Source organism: Paramisgurnus dabryanus, chromosome 19 (assembly GCF_030506205.2).
Source record: "Paramisgurnus dabryanus chromosome 19, PD_genome_1.1, whole genome shotgun sequence".
NCBI classification, from domain to species: domain Eukaryota; kingdom Metazoa; phylum Chordata; class Actinopteri; order Cypriniformes; family Cobitidae; genus Paramisgurnus; species Paramisgurnus dabryanus.
The window spans coordinates 28,757,728-28,782,830 of NC_133355.1; the positions used below are offsets into that span (position 1 = coordinate 28,757,728).

General features: G+C 37.2%; 2 protein-coding genes across 2 annotated transcripts; one reads left to right on the forward strand and one right to left on the reverse strand.

Moving 5' to 3' along the window:
• Nucleotides 1-5,493: 5,493 nt before the first annotated feature.
• p3h4 (prolyl 3-hydroxylase family member 4 (inactive)) lies at nt 5,494-11,340 on the reverse strand. The gene is made up of 7 exons (XM_065290965.2): nt 10,707-11,340; nt 8,906-9,055; nt 8,665-8,836; nt 8,402-8,530; nt 6,974-7,119; nt 6,727-6,810; nt 5,494-6,545 (listed from the first exon to the last, which is right to left on the reverse strand). The coding sequence occupies exons 1-7, from the start codon at nt 11,178-11,180 to the stop codon at nt 6,396-6,398; spliced, it is 1,305 nt and encodes a 434-aa protein (XP_065147037.1). The 5' UTR covers nt 11,181-11,340; the 3' UTR covers nt 5,494-6,395.
• Nucleotides 11,341-11,680: 340 nt separating this feature from the next.
• On the forward strand, nt 11,681-25,003 carry fkbp10a (FKBP prolyl isomerase 10a). Its single transcript, XM_065290960.2, has 10 exons — nt 11,681-12,080; nt 12,483-12,631; nt 15,386-15,575; nt 15,752-15,897; nt 17,213-17,402; nt 17,493-17,638; nt 18,191-18,380; nt 23,858-24,000; nt 24,299-24,462; nt 24,562-25,003. Exons 1-10 carry the CDS (start codon nt 11,896-11,898, stop codon nt 24,739-24,741), a joined length of 1,683 nt encoding a protein of 560 aa, XP_065147032.1. The 5' UTR covers nt 11,681-11,895; the 3' UTR covers nt 24,742-25,003.
• Nucleotides 25,004-25,103: the final 100 nt, after the last annotated feature.

The following is a 25,103-nucleotide window of genomic DNA, read 5'->3' on the forward strand; positions in this document are numbered from 1 at the left end:
GGCGGCGAAGGGATGGTTCGCCCAGGGCGTAAATCTAGCCAGGACCGCCAGTAGCCATGTTTCCATCCACATGTTTTTATCCGAATTAAGTGATATCGAATGAAAAATGCCTTATGGAAACAGTAAAATTCGATTGAATTTCATGAATATCGACTCAAAAGAAATACGTTCGATCTCATCGGATTTTATCTTGATCGATATGTGGCTTATGCGATAAACGCTGATGGAAACGTTATTTGCCGAATAAATAATGATTTGCGATTAAGGTTTAGGTCATTTTATGGTTGCAACCAAGGCCGCCTTAATGCACGGGCTTACCTGGGCTGAAGCCCAGGGGCCTCCCAAGTTCAGGGGCCTCCCAAGGCAAGTTCACGTTCATTTTGTTTTTTAACTTGTCAGGTTGTCTGTCAATCCCTCTAACTGCACGTTACATGGCTGCTGATTGGTCCGTGGTAACTTACCGTGAAATAAAATATCAGACGTAACAGATTTTTCTATTCCGTGTAATGTAATTAAGTGCGCGTTGTCAACTTGGCATTCCTGCATGTAAGAGTGAGTGTGACAGAGAAACGGGAAATAATCCACCAACAAATGAAAGAGTGATTTCCGAAATTTCATAATAAGCACTGAGGTGCAGGTCTCTCTCTCTCTCTTTCGCGCGCGCGCTCACTCTCTCTGTGCTCGTACAGCTGCGTCTCTGGCATGCAGAAGTCTCTCCAACCGTGCGCAAGAAACTGTGCCGCCAAATAAAAAAGGGGTTCCCGAACATTAATGCTGTTCGTTGTTATAAAGTTTAAGTTTACTCGCGTTTATATCAGTGACGCGTGCGCAGCTGGAGCGCTGAGGTTTGACGCGATGTAAGCTCACAGTACACACATCTGGTTTAGAAAGACGACGCAACGGTAAATGTGCAACTCAAAGCGTGACAAGACCATCTCAAATGACCATCCCGTGATCGCACCATTCATATTTATAATCTCCTTATCTAAAGATCTTATATACAGGTATGTTCCCTGTCTGTTTTGTGCATATTCATACGTGTTCGTTTTACATGCGTAGTATGCATAAATACTAAATACAATGCATACTATATTTTCAATAGCCTACAAAATAAATAACTGCTTAAAAAACAAGATTATGCCTATAAAGACTTATCTTTTGTTAACATTAATGCATTTTCACTTTAAAACTAACTTTAACTTCTTATATTTTTAAAACTGTGGTGAGCATTTAGTTAGTGTGCAATTTTCTGCAAATTTGTATATTCCAAAAACTATATAAACATAAAGCTTATAAACATATATACTTTTGGTTTTATTTTCACCACAAGTTGCTGTGTGTGGTTGTTAAATAAAGTGTCTTGTGTTTATGCTGAAGTGGGCTCAGTGATATGTTATTAATGATAATATGGTGTTTTCTGGGTCAAAGAGGGAAAACTACATTTTGTGATGTAGATTACATAGATATTACACTTTTTTTTCAAAATGAGACTATAAATTGAGGGTATGGGGGGCCTCCAAAACCTCTCAGCCCCAGGGCCTCACATTAGGTTAAGGCGGCCCTGGTTGCAACCCACACACAAAACAAAGAAGAAAAAGTTTTAGGTCCGCTCTGGTGGCACACATGGCGTGTGTCAACAAAGTCATATGTAAGTGGACACACGACGAGACGAGATTCATTTAAAATTTAATTTACCAGAGAAAATAACGGCTATTTTAGAGCTGAAGATCTTTGCCCGAACCCGATGGGTTCGGTCGGATTCGGGCTTCATTTCTAACATTTTCAACGGGCTCGTGCTCCGCCTTTGCACGGTAAATGAGCGGTCAAGTTCAATCCTGCTGAATGCCCTATCAGTAAGCGCAGGACCACGCTGAAGCCATTTACAGTGGATTTAATAATTTCCTCAACAAAAATGTAGCCTAATCATGGTGAGTAAAGGTTTTTTAATGTTTAACTAAATACATAATTTAGACAGAGGATATAGACTAATGTTGGCATGCCGAAGCAAATCCCACGGAACCTTTATCTTAATTTCGTTATTCTCAAATAACCATCTTATTCAGAATGTATTATCTTAATTTAATTCGTTAAGAAATTATTGTTTTTATTGGCATGTTGGCCTATTTATAATTTATTGCATATGCCTATTAAGAACGAGATGTTAGTTACAGAATACAGATGACTTATTTTTTTTCTTTGTTTCAACTTCCAAGTGACGTGTAGCCCAGTTAGTCATTAATATATAATGTTAAAACATTTGTAAATTACTCATTCTTGATAAAAGCTGTTTGCGTGCGCACATTTAAATAATATCTGGCTGTAAACGGGTTCGGGCTTTTAAAAAGCTTTCAATCTAAATGTGCTTTCGGGTTCGGGCTGCATTCTGTCGGGCTCCGGTTATTTCAGGCCTAACTTTTAAGGCACGATTACAGCTCTATTTTAGATAGCAAAAATCTAAGAAATGCCATAATTTATTAGGAACTCGCAAAGGAAATGTCCAACAATGGTTATGACAACGTGGGACGTCCTCCGGAGTAAATGTAAGGTGCTCAAACAGCGATATGTGTTTAAAAAAAGAGAGTTATCTCGCAACGGTGCCAGAGGGAAAATAAAAGCAAATTCGACCTTGATGAGATGGGTCCTCGGCCAAAGAACCCTCGTAGTTTCATTGGCTTCCAATATTAACAGCTCAGGAAAGATATTGTCGTTCTCATTTACGTTAAGCATTGATCCGGACTATAATTTCACGTTAATGCCTCCGTTGTCGTCGGGCATTTACATGCATCTGCATAATCATAGCAATTTGATGTTAACGTCATTTTCTTATTATTATAGCTTGATATGTCGCTATCAGCTCAGCTGGCACATAAGCACTTATAACTTGTATGGCGCAACCCATTTTGTCTAGCAAAACTTTGTTCGCAAATGTTTGCTTAAATATTGTGCGATTCAGTGTGAAAATGAATGGAAACACCTTCAAATGTCTCAAATCAATTCGATATACCAATTTGATCGCAAAACAGCATGTGACGTCATTACGTACAGGTTTTTATTCGCTTTAAAGCCGTTGGATGGAAACACACTTTCACCCGCTTTATTCGCATACGTTTTTTTACCGAACTTCAGATAATTCGATTGACAAGTGGATGGAAACTTGGCTACTGTGACCAGGAATGCCCACAACTGCTCTCACCAATAGGATGCGGCCGCCCCGAAAAAAGGTTTCTCCCCGTCGGGGAATCGAACCCCGGTCTTCCGCGTGACAGGCGGAGATACTGTCCACTATACTAACGAGGAATGCTGCAACACTATTTTCTATTTACTGTACATGTACTGTACGCTTCGCCGCCGACCTTAAGGAGCTTTGTTTATACGCGGTTAAAGTTCGTGTCTTTTTCGTGCATTTGTAAAAGAGTTGTTTTAAAAAACGCAGTGGGAAAGGAACACGACGCATGTCACAAACATTACAGACCAGCCAACTGTACACACAGCCAAAACAGCACACTGTTGATGGATACATTTATTAGCTACTTTAAGATGTTTATTATGCAGTACCGTAATATCGATTCTTAATTTAAGGTGGTTTGAGTTTACAGTCTAACTACGAGGTTTACGTTTGACTGCATTCGTTTACTTCAGCTGTATGATAAAAGACTGATAAACTATTGGAAAAACTGGGAAAACTATTATGTTAATGCTGGTCTTTTTAAGTGTTTTAGAAAACGTATGTGCGTGTGTAATTTTTTTCAATCTTTTTTCGTATATACGTTGGCTTTTTATTTTCATAATTTTGTTAGTCAATCAGCCCTCTGTGTCTTTCACTCCTCGTTAGTATAGTGGACAGTATCTCCGCCTGTCACGCGGAAGACCGGGGTTCGATTCCCCGACGGGGAGATTTCCTTTTGGGGCACAGTCATTCTTCTTTATTTTACTTGTTGATTTTATTTTATTTTACATTTTGATATGGTTTAGTAATGCTTAAAATGTTAACATACATAAAAGAAGCCAAGCTAATATTAAAATATTTAATATATCAATATTAAAATTGAGGCTATTAATAGAATGTGCTTTGGCGGGCCACTCACAGACTCTGTGCGGTCAACATGTTTCGAGACCACTGGGTTAGAGAGTCAGGTTTGTAATAATAATCCTTCTGAATGGAATAATTTAAAAACAATCGGATCAGATTGAATTATTTTAATGGAGGGGTCAGGAGAATATTTTTGGAAAACTTTTTCACCAAATTGCATTTTTTTTTATATATATAAAAAATCTTATAGATTATATAAATGCAATGCATATATATTATTAACAGAATGGGAGGCTGTATAGTATTATGTCTGGATTTTTTGGGGTCATTGAGGATTCATCCATTGAGTTTATAAAACCAGTAAAAGACCTAAACCGGTCCCATCTGTCAGCTGGCTATGAAACTCCAGACCAGCACTACTGAATGGAAACAAATCACAATAAACCAAATCATAATAAAAAGAAATCATAATTGAAGATGTTACTGGGGGAAGACATCCATCCATTAGCTGCTGTTAAATCTACAGCCCTGATTTGTAGTCTACAGTACTTTTATTTTACCTTTCATGTGCATCTGTTACAATTTTCATTTGGATATTTCCAAAGTTTATATTTTTTAAAGTCTATTTTATATTGTAAGTATTATTTGATTCCATTCAATTTTTATTTTATTTGCAGTTGCAGTACTTCATCCATCACCCAGCACCTTAGCTTAATTACACCTTAAAGGTGCCAAAGAATGCACAGAATGAAATGTCCATTTACAAGCCTAGGATTTGTCCCCAGAATGAAATGGTCTATTATTACCTTATTTGAAAGGGTCATGGATAATAATGTTGAGCTCTACTCTGATTGGCTGTTTCTCAGAGCGGCTCATTTCAGTAGCTCTATGTGTGTGCAAACAGACCTTATGTTTGAGTCTGTATCAGACAAAGATACAGATTTTGAGAAATAATAAATTATTCTGAGCGTGTTAATGGACGTTTCTGAGTGGTAAGTTTGTGTTTTTTTAGTATGGACCTGCAAAACGTAACTGTAACGTCGATAGTAGAACTTCAGCTTAAACATTAGCATATAGCATTAACTAGCATATAGCGCTAACACAGCAGTCACAACTTTGTTTTTAGCATTGTAACAACATTGTAATGAATTAAATGAGTAATTTAATTTTAGATGCGTCCATCTTGACTGTAACATCACATTTGGTGTTATGTTGAGATTGGTCTGTTTTCTATGTTGCTGTATTTTGCATGCATGAGGTTTACATAAGGAGGAAACAATCGTGTTTGAGGATCCTGATATGTCGATAACTCTTATCATTCATCTATGCCTGCTTAAATACAGTTTTACATTCTTCGGCACCTATAATGTTCATATTGTTATTATTGTATTTTTCTTGTTTTATTTATAATGCCTTGGCAATATTATAAGTACACTCAGTCATGCCAATGATGTACCTTTAAATTGAAAGATAAAATTGATTATAAAAGTCTTTATTAACAAATTCTAATGCCTAACAAATAAAAACTGAGGTAAATTTACATCATCGCAAAAAGGTATTTGAAAATCACACAAACAGACAAAAAAAACCACTTCGTACTCATCTTCATTGAAAAAAAATCTGCAAGTAGAAATGTAACAGAAAACCCACTACCAATATCAATTCTTTGGTCTATAAATTAACACTGTAACATATTGTAAACTATAACAGTGTATATTTCTATTATGCACTTTTTTATTATCAAATTTATGTAAAGTAATGTCTGATAAAAGACGTGACATGAAAATGTCTTTATGTGTTAACTCTAGCTTACTAGTAGGAGGTTAATTGAACTAACTCTTATCAGGTGTTTTGGAACCAACATGATCAGGGTAAGCTGGGGTTGGGTTAATCGAGCGAAAGTTCAGGGTTTCTCTCATGATAAGTTAAACCTGCTTTCTGGAATACACCCCAGACGTCAAGACTAAAACAAGAACAAAGTTTGGGCTGACCATAGCCAATTAAAATAAATAAATAAATGAAACCAGACACCTTGTACTAACTGTTGACTTTGCTTAAATGATGATGGAATATCATACATCTCACAAGTTATTTTGGCAATGTAACCAAACATGTTCAACAACAAAATTATGTTTATAAAAGTGGTTTGCTCATCGCCGGACTATATCGGGTCTATAGTTAACCTAGATGGTGAAGTGATGGCTATTGCTCGCTGGGACTTTATTGCATCAATAATACATAAGCCCAAACAGAAAAGATGTACATTTAAAATGAGTACAGTATATTTCTGTTCTAGTGAGGGAGAATGTGGAGGGGTTTCTCCTTCACATTTAAATAGTTTATTTTTTAAAGATTTTATTCAGTTTTATTCGGCTGGTTCTCCTGTATCTCCTTTACTTTTGGGTTCCTGCCACCATTGAGCCAGAAAGGACTCTTCATAATCCCCGACTCCCTCAAACTCTTCATCGGGAGGATGGGATGGGTCTGATGATGTGTCCTCTGGACTCACAGTGTCCTGTTACCAACACACAAACATTATTTAGGTACACATCAACAACATTCAACAATTGATAAATCTTCTACATTAATTTCTGTGATTTTTTCCATATGATAGTTGCAACACACTTAAATTTTTGGATATTCCAAAAACCGTCCTGCTGCATTTAAATTGAATTGAAGGACATGCTGTGTTCTACCTCATCATCTGTCTGGAGATAATTCTGTGCAAACTCAAACAGCTCTCTCTGTTTGGTAGTTTGATTGTAATATGTCAGCGCCTCCTGTACAGAGACAAACACAAAATATTAAAACAGATGAATGTTTCAGGTTTATTTTATTTCGGTAGTGCTTTTTTTAAGTTGGGAAAAAAACGTTTATTTTTAGGTGTTACCAATTGAAGTAATTTTTTGAAGTGTGCGTGAGCGAGTGAGTGTCTGTACTCACAGGCCGTGGGTTAAAGTGTTCATCCTGCAGTCCCCACTGTTCCCTGTAGAACTTGTAATAGGCTATGTTCTGCTGCATGACCTTATCATCCGCATCAAACAGCATGTAGCTCGCTGCACACGGTGCTGCATTACGCACATCATTTACTAGCAAAACAAAATGAACACTGTCAAATAAATACAAACGTAATTTCTTATACTTCACTTCGAGATGTGCGACACGGCGGTTGTCACAAAATACTAGCATGCACTGTACTATGTTTTAAAGGATTAGTCAATTTTCTTAAAAAAAAAACCAGATAATTTACTTACCAACATGTCATGCCAAAATGTTGATGTATTTCTTTGTTCAGTCCAGAAGAAATTTTTTTTTTTGAGGAAAACATTCCAGGATTTTTCTCATTTTAATGGACTTTAATGGACCCCAACACTTAACAGTTTTAATGCAGTTTAAAATTGCAGTTTCAAAGGACTCGAAACAATCTCAAAATAAGTGTCTTATCTAGCGAAAAGTTTTTCGTTTTTGGCAAGAAAAAAAATGCACTTTTAAGCCACAACTTTTCTTCTTTCTCCGGCTCTGCGACACGCCAGCGCGACCTCATGTAATTGCGTAATGCCGTGGAAAGGTCACGTGTTACATATATGAAACGCACATTTGCGGACCATTTTAAACAATAAACTGACACAAAGACATTAAGTAGTATCATTCAACATACAACAACGTCAGAACGGTTCTCTTTCTCCACACTTGTAAGCACTGGGGCGTGGTTTCGATACGTCATCTGCGACCTCTTGACGTGATGATGTATTACGTGATGATTTATTATTTGAGGTTGCGCCGGCATGCCAGAGGACCGGAGATAGATGAGAAGTTGTGGTTTAAAAGTGCATATTTTTTATTTTTATTGTCAAAAATGACAATCGTTTCGCTAGGTAAGACCCTTATGCCTCGTTTGAGATCGTTTAAGAGTCCTTTGAAACCTCAATTTTAAACTGCATTTAAACTGATAAGTGTTGGGGTCCATTAAAATGAGAAAAATCCTGAAAACTTCTTCTCGACTGAACAAAGAAAGACATTACCATTTTGGATGACTTGGTGGCGAGTAAATTATCTGGATTTTTTTTAAGAAAATGGACTAATCCTTTAATGCAATTATTTTATTCATTGTGCCTTTAAAGGTCCAGTGTGTAGATTTTTAGCGACATCTAGTGGTAAGATTGCAACCGAAATCGAAAAAGAATAGAGAAGCTACAGTAGCCGCCACAGAACAAACATGTCATCGTCTGAGACAACGTAGTGACAAAACATGCACTATACTTGCATCAAATCAGTCTGCATAACGTTATAATTAGTTGTTTCTACTGTGGACAGACAAATCTAACAATGAGAAATGTGTACGTAACTAAGGGATGTGTACGTATTACTCACATTTATAATAAGCAAACTGCATGTAGTGGTACATGGTGGCGACAAATTTTTCCACAAAGAAACCACCAACATTTGGCATCAAATTCTTCTCACATTTCACTTTACACTTTAAAACCTCAAAATAGAAATCTGGGGGAGAGACAATGAAAGAAAAAAGCATACTTCAAGTTATACCGATGTTAAATAAATGTATAATAATTAATGTTGATGCGACCATTTCAGAATGAATCCTGTGATTGAAAATGCGTTATGTTGTCACTCACCAGCAAGTGTGGGGTAAAAATCTTTGACCTCGTGGACGTCGTATGAGCCTTCACACGACGCCAGACACAAGCTGTATGTTTTGAAATACTCTGTAGCCGCCAGCTCCATTTCCCGAGCACTGCTACTGAAATCACCTGAATTATACAACTTCACAGCTTTCAGGAAAAATTCCTACAAGAAAGAACAAGAAAAATTTGAAGCAAAATTTCATGAAGACTGAAATGTAAATTGCATGAATACCTCATAGGGCTTCTCCTCGTGGTCTATGAGATGCTCCTCCACATCAAACAGGGTTTTGTAGTAGTTTAGAGTCCTAGATAAAAGTGGGTCATCAGGGTTTCTTTGAAGATACGTGTGTGCTGCTGAAACCGCTTTCTCCAACTCATTCATCTAAAGTCACAAAAACAGAAATACATTTTACACTGTTATAACTACTGTAAAGGGCTCTTAATAGTTTTGTTCGTTGTCCGCGTCGACGTGCAATTACACATGCAGACCGCTAGTAAGCAGTATCCACGTGTGAAACCCATAGTAGCAGTGCAACAGCCGAAGAAGAAGCAGCTTGGCCAGTAAACCCACAAACGAAGAATCAGTAGCAGCTTGTTGTGTATGATTTGCGAAGACTAGCAGAGATGGAGGTAAAAAGACATCGACTTTTGTTGCAGTTTGAGCTAACACTCCTCAACTTGGCACGTTTTTGTTTACCATCGCAAGCAGAAATGTCTAACAAGAAATGTGATGCAGATTTTTTTTAACTGATGGGAGGGGTTCTCGTGGCCCAATCACAGCGCTTCTGGTTTGTGTAGAATGGACACGTTGTTAAAATTTTGGCGAGGTGGCATCAGGCTACGCAGAGCTACGTAAAGCATACGCATAGCTAACGGTGTAGTAACAGCGTAGGGCCTATGCATAACTATAGATTACACTTACTGCGACCAATTTGGCAATTCGATACAGTTATTTTTTATGATTTACATCTGCTTTAGATTCAATCTAATATCGATTAGTTAAAGGGGACATATCATAAAAATCTGACTTTTTCCAATTTTAAGTGCTATAATTGAGTTCCCAGTGCTTCTATCAACCTAGAATATGTGAAAAATAACAACCCAGTAACTTAGTTTTGGTAAACCATTCTATGTAAGCATGTGAAAAAATTCGTCATTGAAATGTGGCTCCCCTTGTGATGTCAGAAGGGGAAATATTTTTATATCTAAAATATTACATATCTGTTTTGCGTCTTTTTTTGTTGAATATTTAAATTGGCAAGGCCTAAAACACATATGATAAAATTTGGTGACGTGCCACACTGCCCCATTTGGGCAAGTTACAGATTGACCCACGCATAGTTCTTGCTCGCCCCGGGCAATTATGCACTCCTTATTGTGCAGCTTCTGAAATGAAGCATGATTCATGGATTTACCAAATCTCCTAACTGGCACTGGTACCACAATTTCCAAATATTTGTAGCAAGTCCCCCTTTATCAAAATAATGTCCCAGGCTCCCAGTCATAAAAGAAACAGTGTGTGAGTTTTATAGTTGAACTTTGACAAATGTATTAAGTGGGTACAATAATTACAAGTTCATATTTTCCATTAAAAGTTAAATGTTTAAAAGGGCTTTCGTTGTTTAAAGATCCATGACCTGTCTCATAGCGTACAAACACTGCATGTACAATGAAGGGTTTGTTCAGATTTTTAACTTCATAGGGAAGCTTGCGTAGACGTGGCATGTGTGCGCATGCGCAGTTACTGGATCGTGTCGATTTATGGCACGAATCAATCATAAGCGAAGCAGTTCTGATTGAGCAGCTTAGAGAAGTTAAGTGTGGACGATCTGGTCACTTGCGATTTTTAAACCAATCGCGACGTGTATTTCAGAAGAAAAATAATCTAAAGCACTACGCGAGTGCCGACTTTACGCTCCCATATTATTAGTCTAAACGCAGTTGGGCATATTTATTTCAGAGGGTGCGTTCTGCTCTAGCGGTGTACTACTGCCGTTCTTTTCTTCACTAATATGATGATGTAGAAAACTCACCTGGTAATAGATATACTGTAGGTACCGGTAGGGAACCCTCTGTTCAAATGCATCCAGTGTCTCTCTTTTAGGATAAGATTTGGAGAACACGGGAAAGTTCGTTTTGCACTTCTTCAGGCACGCGCCTCGCGCGATGATGTGTCCCATGATCCACAGGCTGGGGTCGGTGCTGTTGCTCTCGTGCGCCCCGGTGTCAGTGCTGCAGGTCTGGGTGCAGTGAGCCTCGCTGTCCTTCAGCAGCCGGTGGAGCCGCAGACTCAGCTCCATATATTTAACGCTCTCTTTCCAGTCCTGAGACGTGTACATTTCTAACGCGTGTCCGTACGCAGACTCCAGCGGCATCAGGTCGTTTTGGGGAAAGCTTTTGAAGCTGTATTTCTCATACTGAGCCCTTCCTGAATAGATATGACAAAAAATAAAGAGAGCCAAGGATAAACGCGCAGCTGCGACTCGGGCCATGTTCCTCAGCGACATGCAGTCCCTCAGCGCCAGTCCCAATGTAAAAGTCCAAGCAGGGGAAAACTCATGTCAGTTTGCACGTAGGAAACTTTGTGGCCCGCTGAGATTAAAGCCGTTTTTACGGAGTAACGTAAAAAAAATCTCAGCGGTGATGTGTTAACTTTACATAGTCACTGGATTGGTCACCGGGTCTGAACGCCCGTAGTGTTCATGCATGACAGAGCTAATAAATATAAAGGGTTAACATATTGCGATCATACACTATCCATTTACTTAAAAGTATAATTCAAAAACATTTCTCTTTCTATTTTAAAACTAAAAACTTTGATAATTTACGTGGCTTTTTTATTTTATTTTTTTATAGTTGTCTGTTTGTTTTTGTTTTTGAAAGGATATCGTACAAGTGATAATGATTTATATAAAATCCTTTAATTATTTTTCAATAAGGAAAATAACCCGTAGTCTCCCCAACTATGATTCGCTGCAACCTCCGGCGGACTTTAGGACCTGTCGTCAGTCGTGACTCTCCGTTAATTCTGACACGCAACAGATACACATACGTGTGCATCAGTTGTCCAAATGCACTTTCTGCACATTTGCACAAACTTTTATTGCAACATGACAGTTACTTAAAGCTTAAAGCATTTTAATGGTTGTTTGTTAGGTGAACTGTTTAATATTTTCAACTATTTCATGAAACGCATTAACGGTTACAGTTAACGTTAGGTCAATGGAGTCGGTCTCGTTTACTCTCGTCTTCCTCTCGGTTGTCCATGTCGTTTGGTCTCAGTTAGAGGATGTGATTATTGATCGATACTCGATACCGAGGCACTGTCCGAGAGAGGTTCAGATCGGAGATTTTGTTCGGTATCACTATAACGGAACATTCACTGACGGACGAAAGTTTGACTCGAGGTGAGTAACTTAACTGAACTCATGAAGTAGCTCTTTATTCTTTTTTTTTTTAAGATAAAATTTGTTTTCAAAACTTTCTTTAGACAAAGTTATCTGTTTCACTACAAATTCTGCTGCAAAATGCATACTGAGATAAATGCGTCATATTGTTTTGCAAATGTATCAAATGCACATTCTTAGAGATGATTTATTGAAATAATATCCAGTTACAGTAAGCAAATTGTCACGTTTATAAAACCAGTTTGAAAAGATTTTGGCTTGTGACTGGTATTATCATACTGGAAGTAGACTGCACACTGTACATACATTAGGATGTAAATGTAATTTCCTACAGGTTTTAGTCTGCTATTGTATAAAAGTTAAAATTTAATAAAGATGTTCTGAAACTTGCTTCTCTCTTAGTCTGGATAAAGGCTTTCCATTTGTGGGCCAGGTTGGTGTGGACTCTAAAGTCATTCCTGGCCTGGATAAAGGACTCCTGGGAACGTGTGTAAACGAGCGGAGAAAGATTACTGTGCCGTCTCTCCTGGCTTATGGAGTTTTGGGAGCAGGTTACCCTTATTAAACTTATTTCATTATTAAAAAAAAATGAATATATACAATGTTCAGTACAAATAAACTGTTTTATATGACAGAATCTGATTTTAAGGTTAAGTAATCTCTCCCAACTTGACACTAAGTCTGTAGGTTATTTTTTCCCCAACTTGATACCTGTGTTTTTTCTGTATACTGTAAATATTTCTTGTTGCACTTAAATTTTCTACGTTTAATCAAATTGAAATTACAATTAATTTAAATAACTGTAATCTAATTCATCTTAATTTTATAATTAATAAAAACTCCTTACTAATCAAGACTGAATTAATTGATTAAACTTTAAAATTTAAGTGCAACAAGGAATATTTTACAATGTAGGACGGTTGTCTCTCACGACATCAATAGCTGGGTTTCTTTCGAAACTTGAAACGAATCTAATCGAAATTCACAAAAAAAGGAAAACAATCAAATGGTGCGTCTCCATTAATCTAGTAACCAACAGTAAATAAATAAGGCACGCTTAGAAAATGGAGACAGGACTGCATTTAGTTACTATTGGGCAAGTTATAAATACTAGCAGCTTAGCTTGTAATTACCAAACTGAATGCTGTGCACAGAAGAAGGAATGCAGAATTTTTATTGCAGGCACTAACAGCAAAAGCAAGTCAAGACCCATATATGGTAAAACAACATCAGCTGATACAGGTAGACGATCAGTCACGTGGGTTAAATGTTCTCTATGTCAGAATTTATTCTGAAAATGCGTTTCCATCTCCCATGATTCACATTTACTCTTTCTCAAAAACCACCTCAGGCAAGCATAACATTTTTTGTGTGAATTAAGCGATTTTTATTCTAAATTTGCCGTTTCCATCACTGGTTTCTTATGCGATACTTTAAAATGCGCATAAAATCAGTGTGATGGAAAGTTGTGTCTCATGACTTGACATCAGTAGCTGGGTTTCCATTACGCTGTTCAATGCCAATTTCAATTCAATTTTTAATAAAAATCCCTTAATTCGCAAAAAAGTTTAAACTCGCTTGAGGTTGTTGACTTTTGCGAAAAGAGTTAATGCGAATTTTGGGAAATGGAAACATATTGGCAAAATAAAATCTGACGTAGCGAACATTAAACCCACGTGACTGATCGTCTGGTTGTATCAGCTGATGTTGTCTTTCCCATATATGTGGTCAACGTCATCGCAATCAAAAATTCAGCATATCTTCTTCTGTGCATAGCATTCAGTATGGAAATTACAAGCTGCAAAGCTAGTAAAATTATAACTTGCCAAATCGTAACTAAATGCAGTCCTGTCTTCATTTTTAAAGCGTGCGTTGTTTTTTTCTGTTGGTTACTAGGTTACCAATACCACTGTCATTCACTCAAACAACTTGATGGTAACGCACCTAATTCGCAATGTTTGTTTCTCTTTTTTGGAAAATTTGAAAAGATTTGCTTCATTTTTGTTTCTCCCGAGTCGTCATTAGTGTTTTTCTGTAGGATCGGTTATCTTTTCCAACTTGACACCTATGTTTCTCTCCTGTTACAGTTATCTATCCCAACTCGACACCAGTGTTTCCCTGTAGGTTTGCAGTCCCTCCAGAAAAACGCAATTATGCGATCGCATGATTCAACGCATAATCAGCCAAAATCTGCATATTTATGCGGGCCGGGGGCCACATTTTTTCAAATATGCAGCACTTTCGCAGCATAAATTGCAGATTTGCTTGCATGATTTCATAACTCCTGCATTTTCGTAGCTAAAATCACAAATATTTTAGCAGAAAGTTGAAAAATGTTGCATTTATTTCACACAAGCGTAGCCATGTCCCCTGTTGCAATGGGAACGTTATGAAGTGACGTGATTATGTGACGCGAACATCATTGAAAAGCTGCAAAAGTTCCCGCAATTCATCGCATAAAATTGCATAAATATGCTGCATATTCCATCACATTTTTTTAAGAATACGTGCCACAAGATCAAGGATTTTTGCTCGCAACAATCACAAAAAAACTCAGCGTTTTTCTGGAAGGACTGGTTATCTCTCCCGACTCAACACCAGTGTTTCTCTGTAGATTTGGTTATCTCTCTTGACTCAACACCAGTGTTTCTCTTTAGGTTTGGTTATCTCTCCGGACTCAACACCAGTGTTTTTTTTCTGTAGATTTGGTTATCCCTCTTCTTGACTCAACACCTGTGTTTCTCTTTAGGTTTGGTTATCTCTCCGGACTCAACACCAGTGTTTTTTTTTCTGTAGATTTGGTTATCCCTCTTCTTGACTCAACACCTGTGTTTCTCTTTAGGTTTGGTTATCTCTCCGGACTCAACACCAGTGTTTTTTTTTCTGTAGATTTGGTTATCCCTCTTCTTGACTCAACACCTGTGTTTCTCTTTAGGTTTGGTTATCTCTCCGGACTCAACACCAGTGTTTTTTTTCTGTAGATTTGGTTATCCCTCTTCTTGACTCAACACCTGTGTTTCTCTTTAGGTTTGGTTATCTCTCCGGACTCAACACCAGTGTTTTTTTTTCTGTAGATTTGGTTATCCCTCTTCTTGACTCAACACCTGTGTTTCTCTTTAGGTTTGGTTATCTCTCCGGACTCAACACCAGTGTTTTTTTTTCTGTAGATTTGGTTATCCCTCTTCTTGACTCAACACCTGTGTTTCTCTTTAGGTTTGGTTATCTCTCCGGACTCAACACCAGTGTTTTTTTTCTGTAGATTTGGTTATCCCTCTTCTTGACTCAACACCTGTGTTTCTCTATAGGTTCTGTTATCCCACCTGACACAACACTAGTGTTTGATGTCCTTTTGCTGGATTTGTGGAATAAAGCAGACACAGTTCAAATACGAGTACTGCACAGACCACAGAAGTGCAAGCGAGCAGTGACCTCCACTGATTTCGTCCGATATCATTACAATGGATCACTGCTGGTGGGAACCTTGTTTGGCTCCAGGTAAACCAGACCTTAATGCGGACCACCTGACCTAAAAATGTAAAAAAATATATAATTATAAGAAAGATACTTAATACTGTCTTATAATAGTAAAATATTGTATGTGGTAAATTGACCTGTGTATACATGCATGTTTTTTTTTTTATTAAGTTGTGTATTTTTTATGTTTTTCACAGCCATCATCTAAAATCAACATATGACACGTATGTTGGACAGGGCAATCTGATCAAGGGCATGGAGGAAGGCATTCTGGGCATGTGTATTGGGGAGAGGCGATCAGTTATTATCCCACCTTTTCTGGCTTATGACAGCAAAGGATATGGTATAATCAATGATTTATTATAACACTTAAATAGTGAATGTACTATACACTAAATCAGTGTTTCCCAAGCCTGGTCCTCGAGGCCCCCCTGACAGAAAGTTTTAGATGTCTCCTTATTTAAAACACCTGATTCAACTTATCAGCCTACTTCAAAAATGGTAAACATGTCTTCCTAACGAGCTGATGAGTAAAATCAGCTGTGTTAAATAAGGAGACATCTAAAACTTTCTGGCAGGGGGGCCTCGAGGACCAGGATTGGGAACCATTGCACTAAATGAATGCCGTTAGCCAGTATAATACATGAATATACACAAGCAGTCAAAGGATTGGACATACTACAATTCTTGTAATTTAAAGTCCCTACTTCAGTGCTGATGGCTCTTTTCTTGCATACTGTACTTAAAAGAGCTTGCAAGAGGAATAAGTGTACTTTAACATCCACACAGTACTAATAGAGATACAAGACAACGTTTTAAAGTTTTTATTTAAGAGGAGAGCGTGCATCCTAAAGGTGGAGGTGTGGTCTTGGGTTCATTATGGTCTATCAGTAAAGGTGATTTAAAAAGCCTTTATTGTCTTATGGCTATATACAAAATGTTAAATGAGCTATTTTAACTCTTTGTTTGTAGATGAGAGACAATAAAGGTTTTTTAATGAAAAAAGTGCAGGTGTATTGTTTAGAGATACAAAACATTTTTAATTTTGACCACAGATACATGAAACAAAAATGACAATAATAATAATGAATGAAATGTCTGCATTTTTACTGTTCGTTATATTTTATGTTATACCACGGGGCTGTTAAATGTTTTATTCTGATTTGTTGAGGAATGTTCTACGGCTATGCATTATTTTTTCAATAACTGCACACCTGACCTGTCAAATGTCTTAAAATAACCACCAGAGCGATGTTTATGGTAACCGTGGTATAAGCGGAATAATTGATGACGGGCCATTGAATTATTCGAAAATAATGTACACCCAAAGTGGCAATTTTTAAATAATTCAAAGGACCGGAGTGTGGTGTGGTGGTTAGTTTAAGGCATTTGACAGATCAGGTGTGCGTTTTACTTAAAAATAATCAACACCCATGAAACATTTCTCAACCAATCAGAATGAAGCATTTAACAGGCCCATGGTATATTTGAAAATAATGCACACCTGCGGTGTAAAGGTGCACACTCTGCTTAGCGTTATGCCGCACTACCACCTTAGCTGTGCATTATTTTCAAATAATTCAAAGGACCGGAGTCCATTATTTCTTACATATACTGGATTTGTATCAAAGCGCAGTCTGAAGAACCTTTATCTTCAGGTACAAAGGTTCCTCCACATGCGACAGTAATTTTTGATGTGTTACTGGTGGACGTGTTTAATGTGAAGGATGATGTGACGATTGAAGTCGAAGAGATTCCTCAGCCGTGCAGGAGAAGAGCAGCTGTAGGAGATTTCGTCCGGTACCACTATAATGGGACATTTCAGGATGGGACTCTCTTTGATTCTAGGTTAGTCAATTGGCTCTTACTTCTTGTGAAAAACTAACTTTTACTGAATTGCTGCTGTTAGTAAAAACCATCAATTTTGCATCTTCCCAGTTACTCTCGTAACAGCACTTACAACACGTTTATTGGTAAGGGTTATGTGATTCATGGCATGGATAAAGCCCTACAGGGTGTATGTGTGGGTGAGCGGAGACGTGTGACTGTGCCACCTCATCTGGGCTATGGAGAAAACGGAACAGGTAATGAGTTGAAAACTGAGGACAAAAACATTTGTACTTAAAGAGCCCCTAGTACATTACTAAAAACTATTTTTTGTGCATTTATAATGTAATACAATGTGTTCACATGGTTTGTGGTTAAAAAAAACTGTTTTTCCACATATGGTGCAACAGGCCAAGTAAGCAAACTGTTACTTACAATCCGTGTGTTTGTTGTAGTTCAAGAAAAGAGATTTAAGTTGAAGACGTTGTGTCATCGTTTACTTTGGGATTTGTACCTTTGCATATCGTTAACATGTACTAATACACACTTACACACCAAAGGATGTGTAAATTTTTAAAAGAATTTGGGCTTATTTTGTTTTTGTGTGTCAAAACCTCACAGTAGATTGTTCAGGTGTAGTTTTTTTAATAGTTTCATGTTTTGGGGTCATGATTTTTGGTAGACCACTGGTCACATTAAGGTTGTAAAATGGGTTCTTATTCTTGATGTATACTGACTTTAATATGTTTGTGTAGTGCAGTAGATTTAGATTGAGGCTCTGGATTGACCTTCTTCTGTCCAATCTTCAGGTGAATTGATTCCTGGATCTGCAGTTCTCATCTTTAGCGTTCACATCATTGACATTCACAATCCTAAAGACGGACTGGACATCAAAGTGACGTACAAACCTGTAGACTGCAACCTGACAAGTGCTGTGAATGACATGATTCTGTACCGGTACAACTGCTCTATGATGGATGGCACAAGACTTTACTCCTCGTAAGTGTTTTGTTCTTGACAAGTTAAATTAGTTGTTAACAAGGATAATCCGTGCACCATATATATTTATTTAAACATTTAAAATCTTGATTAAACATTCCCGACACTTTTTTTATGAAATCTTAACTTTTGCTTGTCTTCATCTCTGTTTGAAACTTTAAATCAGTGGTTTTCAACTCCAGTCCTCGGGCCCCCCCTCCCAGAACATTTTCGATGTCTCCATATATAAAACACCTGATTCAGTTCATCAGCTTGTTAGTGTGTTAATTAAGGAACGTTTCAAACATTCTGGCAGGAGCCAGATGAGTGGATTCAGGTGTTTCATATAAGGAGACATCTCAAATTTTCTGGGAGGGGGGGCCGAGGACTGGAGTTGAAAACCACTGCTTTAAATGACAGTTTTCTGCGGAGGCATTTTCTTTACGTGGGTTGTGATTTGGCACTTTCTGCCACTAGACTGCAGACTCTCCACAGCTTTAGCTTTCTTTGTTTTAAGAGCAGATGATTCCCCAAATGTAATCAGAGAACTTGTTTACTTAGGGTAACCACCACCCGACAAACCAAATGTGGGAGAAGTAGTAAGTTTGTGTGAGACAATGTGTGACTTTAAATTGAACCATTGAAAGATAACCTAAAACTGTGATATAATGTATATCGTAATAATATAATGGAATAAAAAATTTGTACTCTGCCTTTTAGCAGAAGTTAAAATATGTGTCCAGACTGTCATGCGTTTGGCTCATCATGTCAAAATATGTGTTCGGTGTGTCATGGGAACCTATCTGCATCGTGTGTCATGTCAAAATACAGTCGTGGCCAAAAATATTAGCACCCTTGGTAAATATGATCAAATAAGGCTGTAAAAAATTAATCTGCATTGTTAATCCTTTTGATTTTTTATTTAAAAAATTCACAAAAATGTATCCTTTCATTGGATAATAGGAATTTAAAATGGAGGGGAAATATCATTATGAAATCAATGTTTTTCTCAAATACTCGCTGGACACAATTATTAGCACCCCTAGAAATTCTTATTGGTAAAATATCTCTGAAGTATATTCCCATTCATTTTCACAATTTTCAGAACTCCAGCATGATTGTAAACACAAAATCATTCAGCTCTGGCTTCTGTTTCACAGAAATATAAAGAGGAGGGGAAACAAAGCCTAAATTCCCTTAATCATCCATCACAATGAGAAAAACCAAAGAATATATTTCTGATGTGCAGCAAAAGATAATTGATCTTCACAAATTGTTGAAGTGGCTTTAAGAAAAGAGCTAGAGCAGTGAAAATGACCATTTCCATCATCAGGGCAATAATTAAGAATTTCCAACCATCAGAAAATGTTACAAAACTGCCTGGAAGAGAACCTATGCCTATATCATCCTAATATACGGTGAGAAGGAGAGTTTGAGTAGCTAAAGACTCTCCTAGGGTCACAGCTGAAGAATTGCAGAAAATTGTTGAGCCTCTGGTTCAGAAAACCTTTTAAAAAATTGTCAAACAGAACCTACATCAACACATGTTGTTTGGGAGGGTTACAAGAAAAATTCTCCTAGCTCATTCAAAAACAAACTAAAGCATATTCAGTTATCAGTCATGACTGGAACTTTAAATGGCAATGGCTTCTATGGTCAGATGAAACTAAAAAATGAGCTTTTTGCAGCAAACACTCAAGATGGGTTTGGTAAACACAGAGAAAAAAAGTACCCCATGTGTACAATGAAATATACTGCTGTGTTTTTGATGTTGTGGGCCTATATTTCTGCTGGAGGTTCTGGACATCTTGTTAAAATACATGGCATCATGGATTCTATCAAATACCAACAGATAAAAAATCCGTAAGTGACTGACTCTGTTAGAATTCTTATAATGGGCCATGTTTGGATCCTCTAAGTGTACAATAACCAAAACACAAACCTAAAAAACAACACAAAAATGGGTCACTGAGCTCAAAACCAAGCTTCTGCTAAAGCCATTCCACTCTTCTGACCTGAACCCCACAGAAAATGAGAGGAGTGAACTGAAGAGGAGAAGCACCAACATGTAGCTGGGAATATAAAGGTCTGGAGTGATTCTGGATGAAGGAATGGTCTCTGATCTCTTGTTAGGTGATTTCTTACCTCATCAGGCATTATAGGAGAATATTTAGACCTGTTAAACTGGCAAATGGAGGTTTTAAAAAGTATTGAATTAAAGGGTGCTAATAATTTTGGACAATGTTTATTAGAGAAAAACATTTATTTCATAATCATATTTCCCCTCCATTTTAAATTCTTATTATCCAATAAAAGAATACATTTTTGTGAATTTTTTAAATGAAAAATCAAAAGGATTAACAATGCAGATGAATTTTCACAGCCTTATTTGATCATATTTACCAAGGGTGCTAATATTTTTGGCCACGACTGTACATGCATTCTGCACACGCACAGAGGGTTTATGATAAAAGAGGCGCTCACCTTTTATGTGGGGTTGCTGCTTTTTATGTAGCGCTGTCAAACAGAGGAGAAACTATGCAACATTTTGAACATGATAATTAAAAACAAACACTGATAAAAATGGGACATTTCCCTAATATGCGGCATGCAGGACAAAGGTTCAAAATGCAGTACAATGCAAAGCAGGATGGGTGGTCACCCTATTTTGTTAACTTGAGATTCCCCAGATGGAAAGTTAGATGTTCAAGCTATTTGTAAAAAAAACCAAAATGTTCCTCCATATGCAGCACACACACACAAACTATATAGTAGCCTGGTCCAGTTCTTTCTGTTTGCGGATGTGATGTATTCACGCAAAGACAAATGACTTTAAACTAGGGATGTAACGATTCAACCATGTGTCCCATTAAAAATGCCTGTCTGAAATCGATTCTGAATCGCAAGGCTGCGATTCTTTGTTTAATGCACAGCTTGTGCGTATACTACGGCATTTGGTCAGTAGGAAGTCCTTATCAATCTAAAATCATAACGAGTTGGAGTCGTTTATAACGTGCATTTAAAAAAAGCAACACTCGTTAAACCAAATCATTTAAAATATTCTTTATTATCATGAAAATACCTGAAACAATTTGAAGAACAGTGATATAAATATTCCTGTAGACATTTCCTGCAATAGCATTCGTAATGCTACTTCTTCTGTGGTACAAATGGAGTTTCTACACGAGAGCGCCCCCTGGCGTTCGGATGTGCCTGGATTTCACCATAATTCATTCAAATTCATTCATTGAGAAAACGCGCATTTGCACGGTTAATCGTTACACCCCTACTTTAAACTCACATTTCCCGTGAAAACGGACCGGACTACCAGATTGTTTATTTTAAACTGAAAAAGTTACGGATTGCTTTAAAGGCCCACTGAAGTGCCTTGGAACGTGCAGCATGATTCGATGTGGTAATTTCTACTAAAACAGGAAGTCAGTGCAGAGCTATCATAAAGACTCTCCCACTTTTTAAAATAAGTCCAACAAAGCCGCATTTGACAGCTTCTGAGTTTGACAGATTAAAGCTTAACTAAACCCCTGGTCAGAGCCTGACTACACCCACTGGCAATATTTGAAAAATGCAAGAAAAGTGGGCAGATCCCAACGAAGATAGAGGGGACAAACTAAGCTTGTACTTAGGGTGTGGTGAGATCGTAACAAGGGCGTGGTGATCTTGAACCTGCTTACGTCACGAGGTATTTTTTGGACCCAACATCCAATAGGAAAATTCAACTGCAGTAGCCACCGTTCAACCTGAAGAGGGCAGCACTCAGACGTTTTTACACCATATATTGTAGTATTGAAACACTTTATATCCAAATGTCAAAAAACTTACTAAAATCAATGAACAGCACTAATAAAGCATCATTCTTACAGATCATTAACTAAAAAAAGTTGGTTTAGGGTTTAGTTACTCTTTAATAAAAGTCTAATAGAGTACTGATTTAGATATAAACTGTTACAGAATAAAAAGTTCTAGCAGTGACTTACAGTGATGTGTCATTTAGCTTTAACTATTTTTTTGCTTTTTAATTCCCCTCCACAGCAATTTATAATACATCGTTTTGTGTAGAATGTTTTTGGTGCAAATTCAAGCGTGACACTGATGCAATATCACACTGCACATGTGCCATTCCCTATATTAACTTGTTCAGTCCTTCCAGGAGTTTTTTTGTAATTGCGGGCAAATATCTTTGATCTTTTTCTTAAAAAATGGGATGGAAAATGCGGGATATTTATGCTATTTTATGCGATGAAATTTCTGGAACTTGCAAAAACTGCGGGAACTTGCAAAAACTGTTTTCAGCTTTTGCAGCTTTTCAATGATGTTCATGTCACTTCACAACGTTCCCATGGCAACAGGGGACATGGCTGCGTTTGTGTGAAGTAAATGCAAAAAAAAATTAACTTTCCACTAAGATATATGTTACTTTTTGCTAAGAAAATGCAGGGATTATGAAATCATGCAAGGCCCGCATATTTTGCACACGGAAATCTGCAATTTATGGTGCCAAATTGTGGCCCCTGCATAAATATGCGAACTTTGGCTAATTGTGCGTTAAATATTGTGATCCCATAATCGTGTTTATCTGGAGGGACTGATAGTATGTATTACACTGCAAAAAATTACTTTCTAACTTAGTATTTTTGTTTTGTTTTCAGTAGAAATATCTAAAAATTCTTAAATGAAGATGTATTTTCTTGATGAGCAAAATGACCTAAGAAAATAATACTAGTTTTTAGACAAAAAATATACAATTTAAGTGAATTTATGCTTAAAACAAGCAAAAATATCTGCCAATGGGGTGAGAAAATTTTAAAATCTTATTTCACAATATTTTTTCTCACCCCATTGGCAGATTGTTTTGCTTGTTTTAAGGACAATTTCACTTAAATTGTATAATATTTGTCTTAAAACTATACTTATTTACTTAGGTCGTTTTGCTCATCAAGAGAAAACATCTTAATTTAAGAATTTTTAGATATTTCTATTGAAAACAAGACAAAAATACTAAGTAAGAAAGTCATTTTTTGCAGTGTAGTGTTCAAGTGTTGATTTATAATGTAGGGGTAAATTGTATATATACTGTATCCTTAAAGGGATAATTCAAAAACTAAGGCTCATTTGACTTCTATAGTAGGATAAAGAATACTATGAAAGTCAATGGGGGCCTCTGATCGATTTGGTTACAAACATTCCTCAAAATATCTTCCTTTGTGTTCATAAGAACAAAAATATATTCAGGTATGTAACAAAGTGAGAGTAAATGATGACAGAATTTTCATTTTTGGGTGAACTTTTCCTTTAAGATTAACATATTTATGCTAAAGGGAAAAAATTTAATGAGGACTCCAGATGAATGAAAGGTTTGAAATTAATTATTATAATTTTTGTTCAGTTTATAATTCCTTTCTGCATTAAAATGTACTGCTTTTATATATTTCATCAGTTAGCTATTTTATGTTGTTTTTGTATGTTTATTTGATCTTTAGAGATGATTACCCAGAACCGCCTCGTGTGACGCTTGGTCAGGGGAAGTTGATCTCTGGTCTGGATGAAGGTCTACAGGGCATGTGTGTGTTAGAGAGGAGAGAGATCATTGTACCACCTCACCTCGCACACGGCACCAACGGAGGTCAGTCATCACCAGCACTTTCACTACCCTAGTAATCTTATTTATTTCATTTATGTGGGCTTAAATAAAAATAAAAATGTCATTGATCATTATAACCAATGCCAGAAATGCCTGTTAAGGAGAGAAATCCAATCAAAGGCATTCAAATTATTGACTGATAAAAGACATTTGCCTTGAAGCCAAACCACATGCTGAAGGATAAAGGCATCAAGTTCTCAGTGTACACAGCCGTCTTGTCTTTATCTTTTCAGTGACTGTATACATGAAGCTCATGACAGAAAATAATTTGTCTCCTCAGGCTCAGGGGTTCCCAGCAGTGCCGTGTTGCTCTTTGAACTGGAGTTACTGGAGTTGCAGCGGGGCGTTCCTGATGGTTTTCTGTTCATCTGGCTGCAGGACAGTCCTGAGCCACTCTTTCCTGCCATGGACATCAACAATGATCACATGGTCCCACTGGAAGAGGTATGCATACCCTATGCTGGATTGTTTTAACCCATTTATATTCCCAAATATAGCGATTCATGCTGACTGTCAAATGATTTCATTTCTCTTCCTCTGCAGTTTATTACGTTCATCAAGCTTCAGGTCGCTGAAGGCAGAGGTCGTATTCTTCCAGGAGCAGACGTTGATGTTGTCATAAAGGAGATGTTCAAAAATCAAGACCGCAATACAGATGGCAAAATCACTGAAGATGAACTGAACGTCGCAGAGGAGAAAGCATCTAAACATGAAGAACTATAAGAATAGCTCCACATAGGTCACGGTGAATGAGATTTGAACTTTGTGATGCAAACCCATTATAAAGTGATTGTTAGTGTTTTTAGTACACAACAGGTCACATTCAGCCATGAAATAATTGCACTGTAAAAACAATGTTTTTGTTGCAGTATCAATAACGGCTTGCCAGAGATGTGGATGTTACTTTCACATTCTGCATGTATGACTATGTAAACAGGTCAAGTCTAATATAACCTTTTCTATTAAATATTATCCAATTAAACAATTCATGTCATTGAAGTGTGATTTGTGCACAACTCAAAATATGAATTCTATATGTTGCTTTACTTGTTTAAGACACACTAATCATCCTTACATGTGTAGAT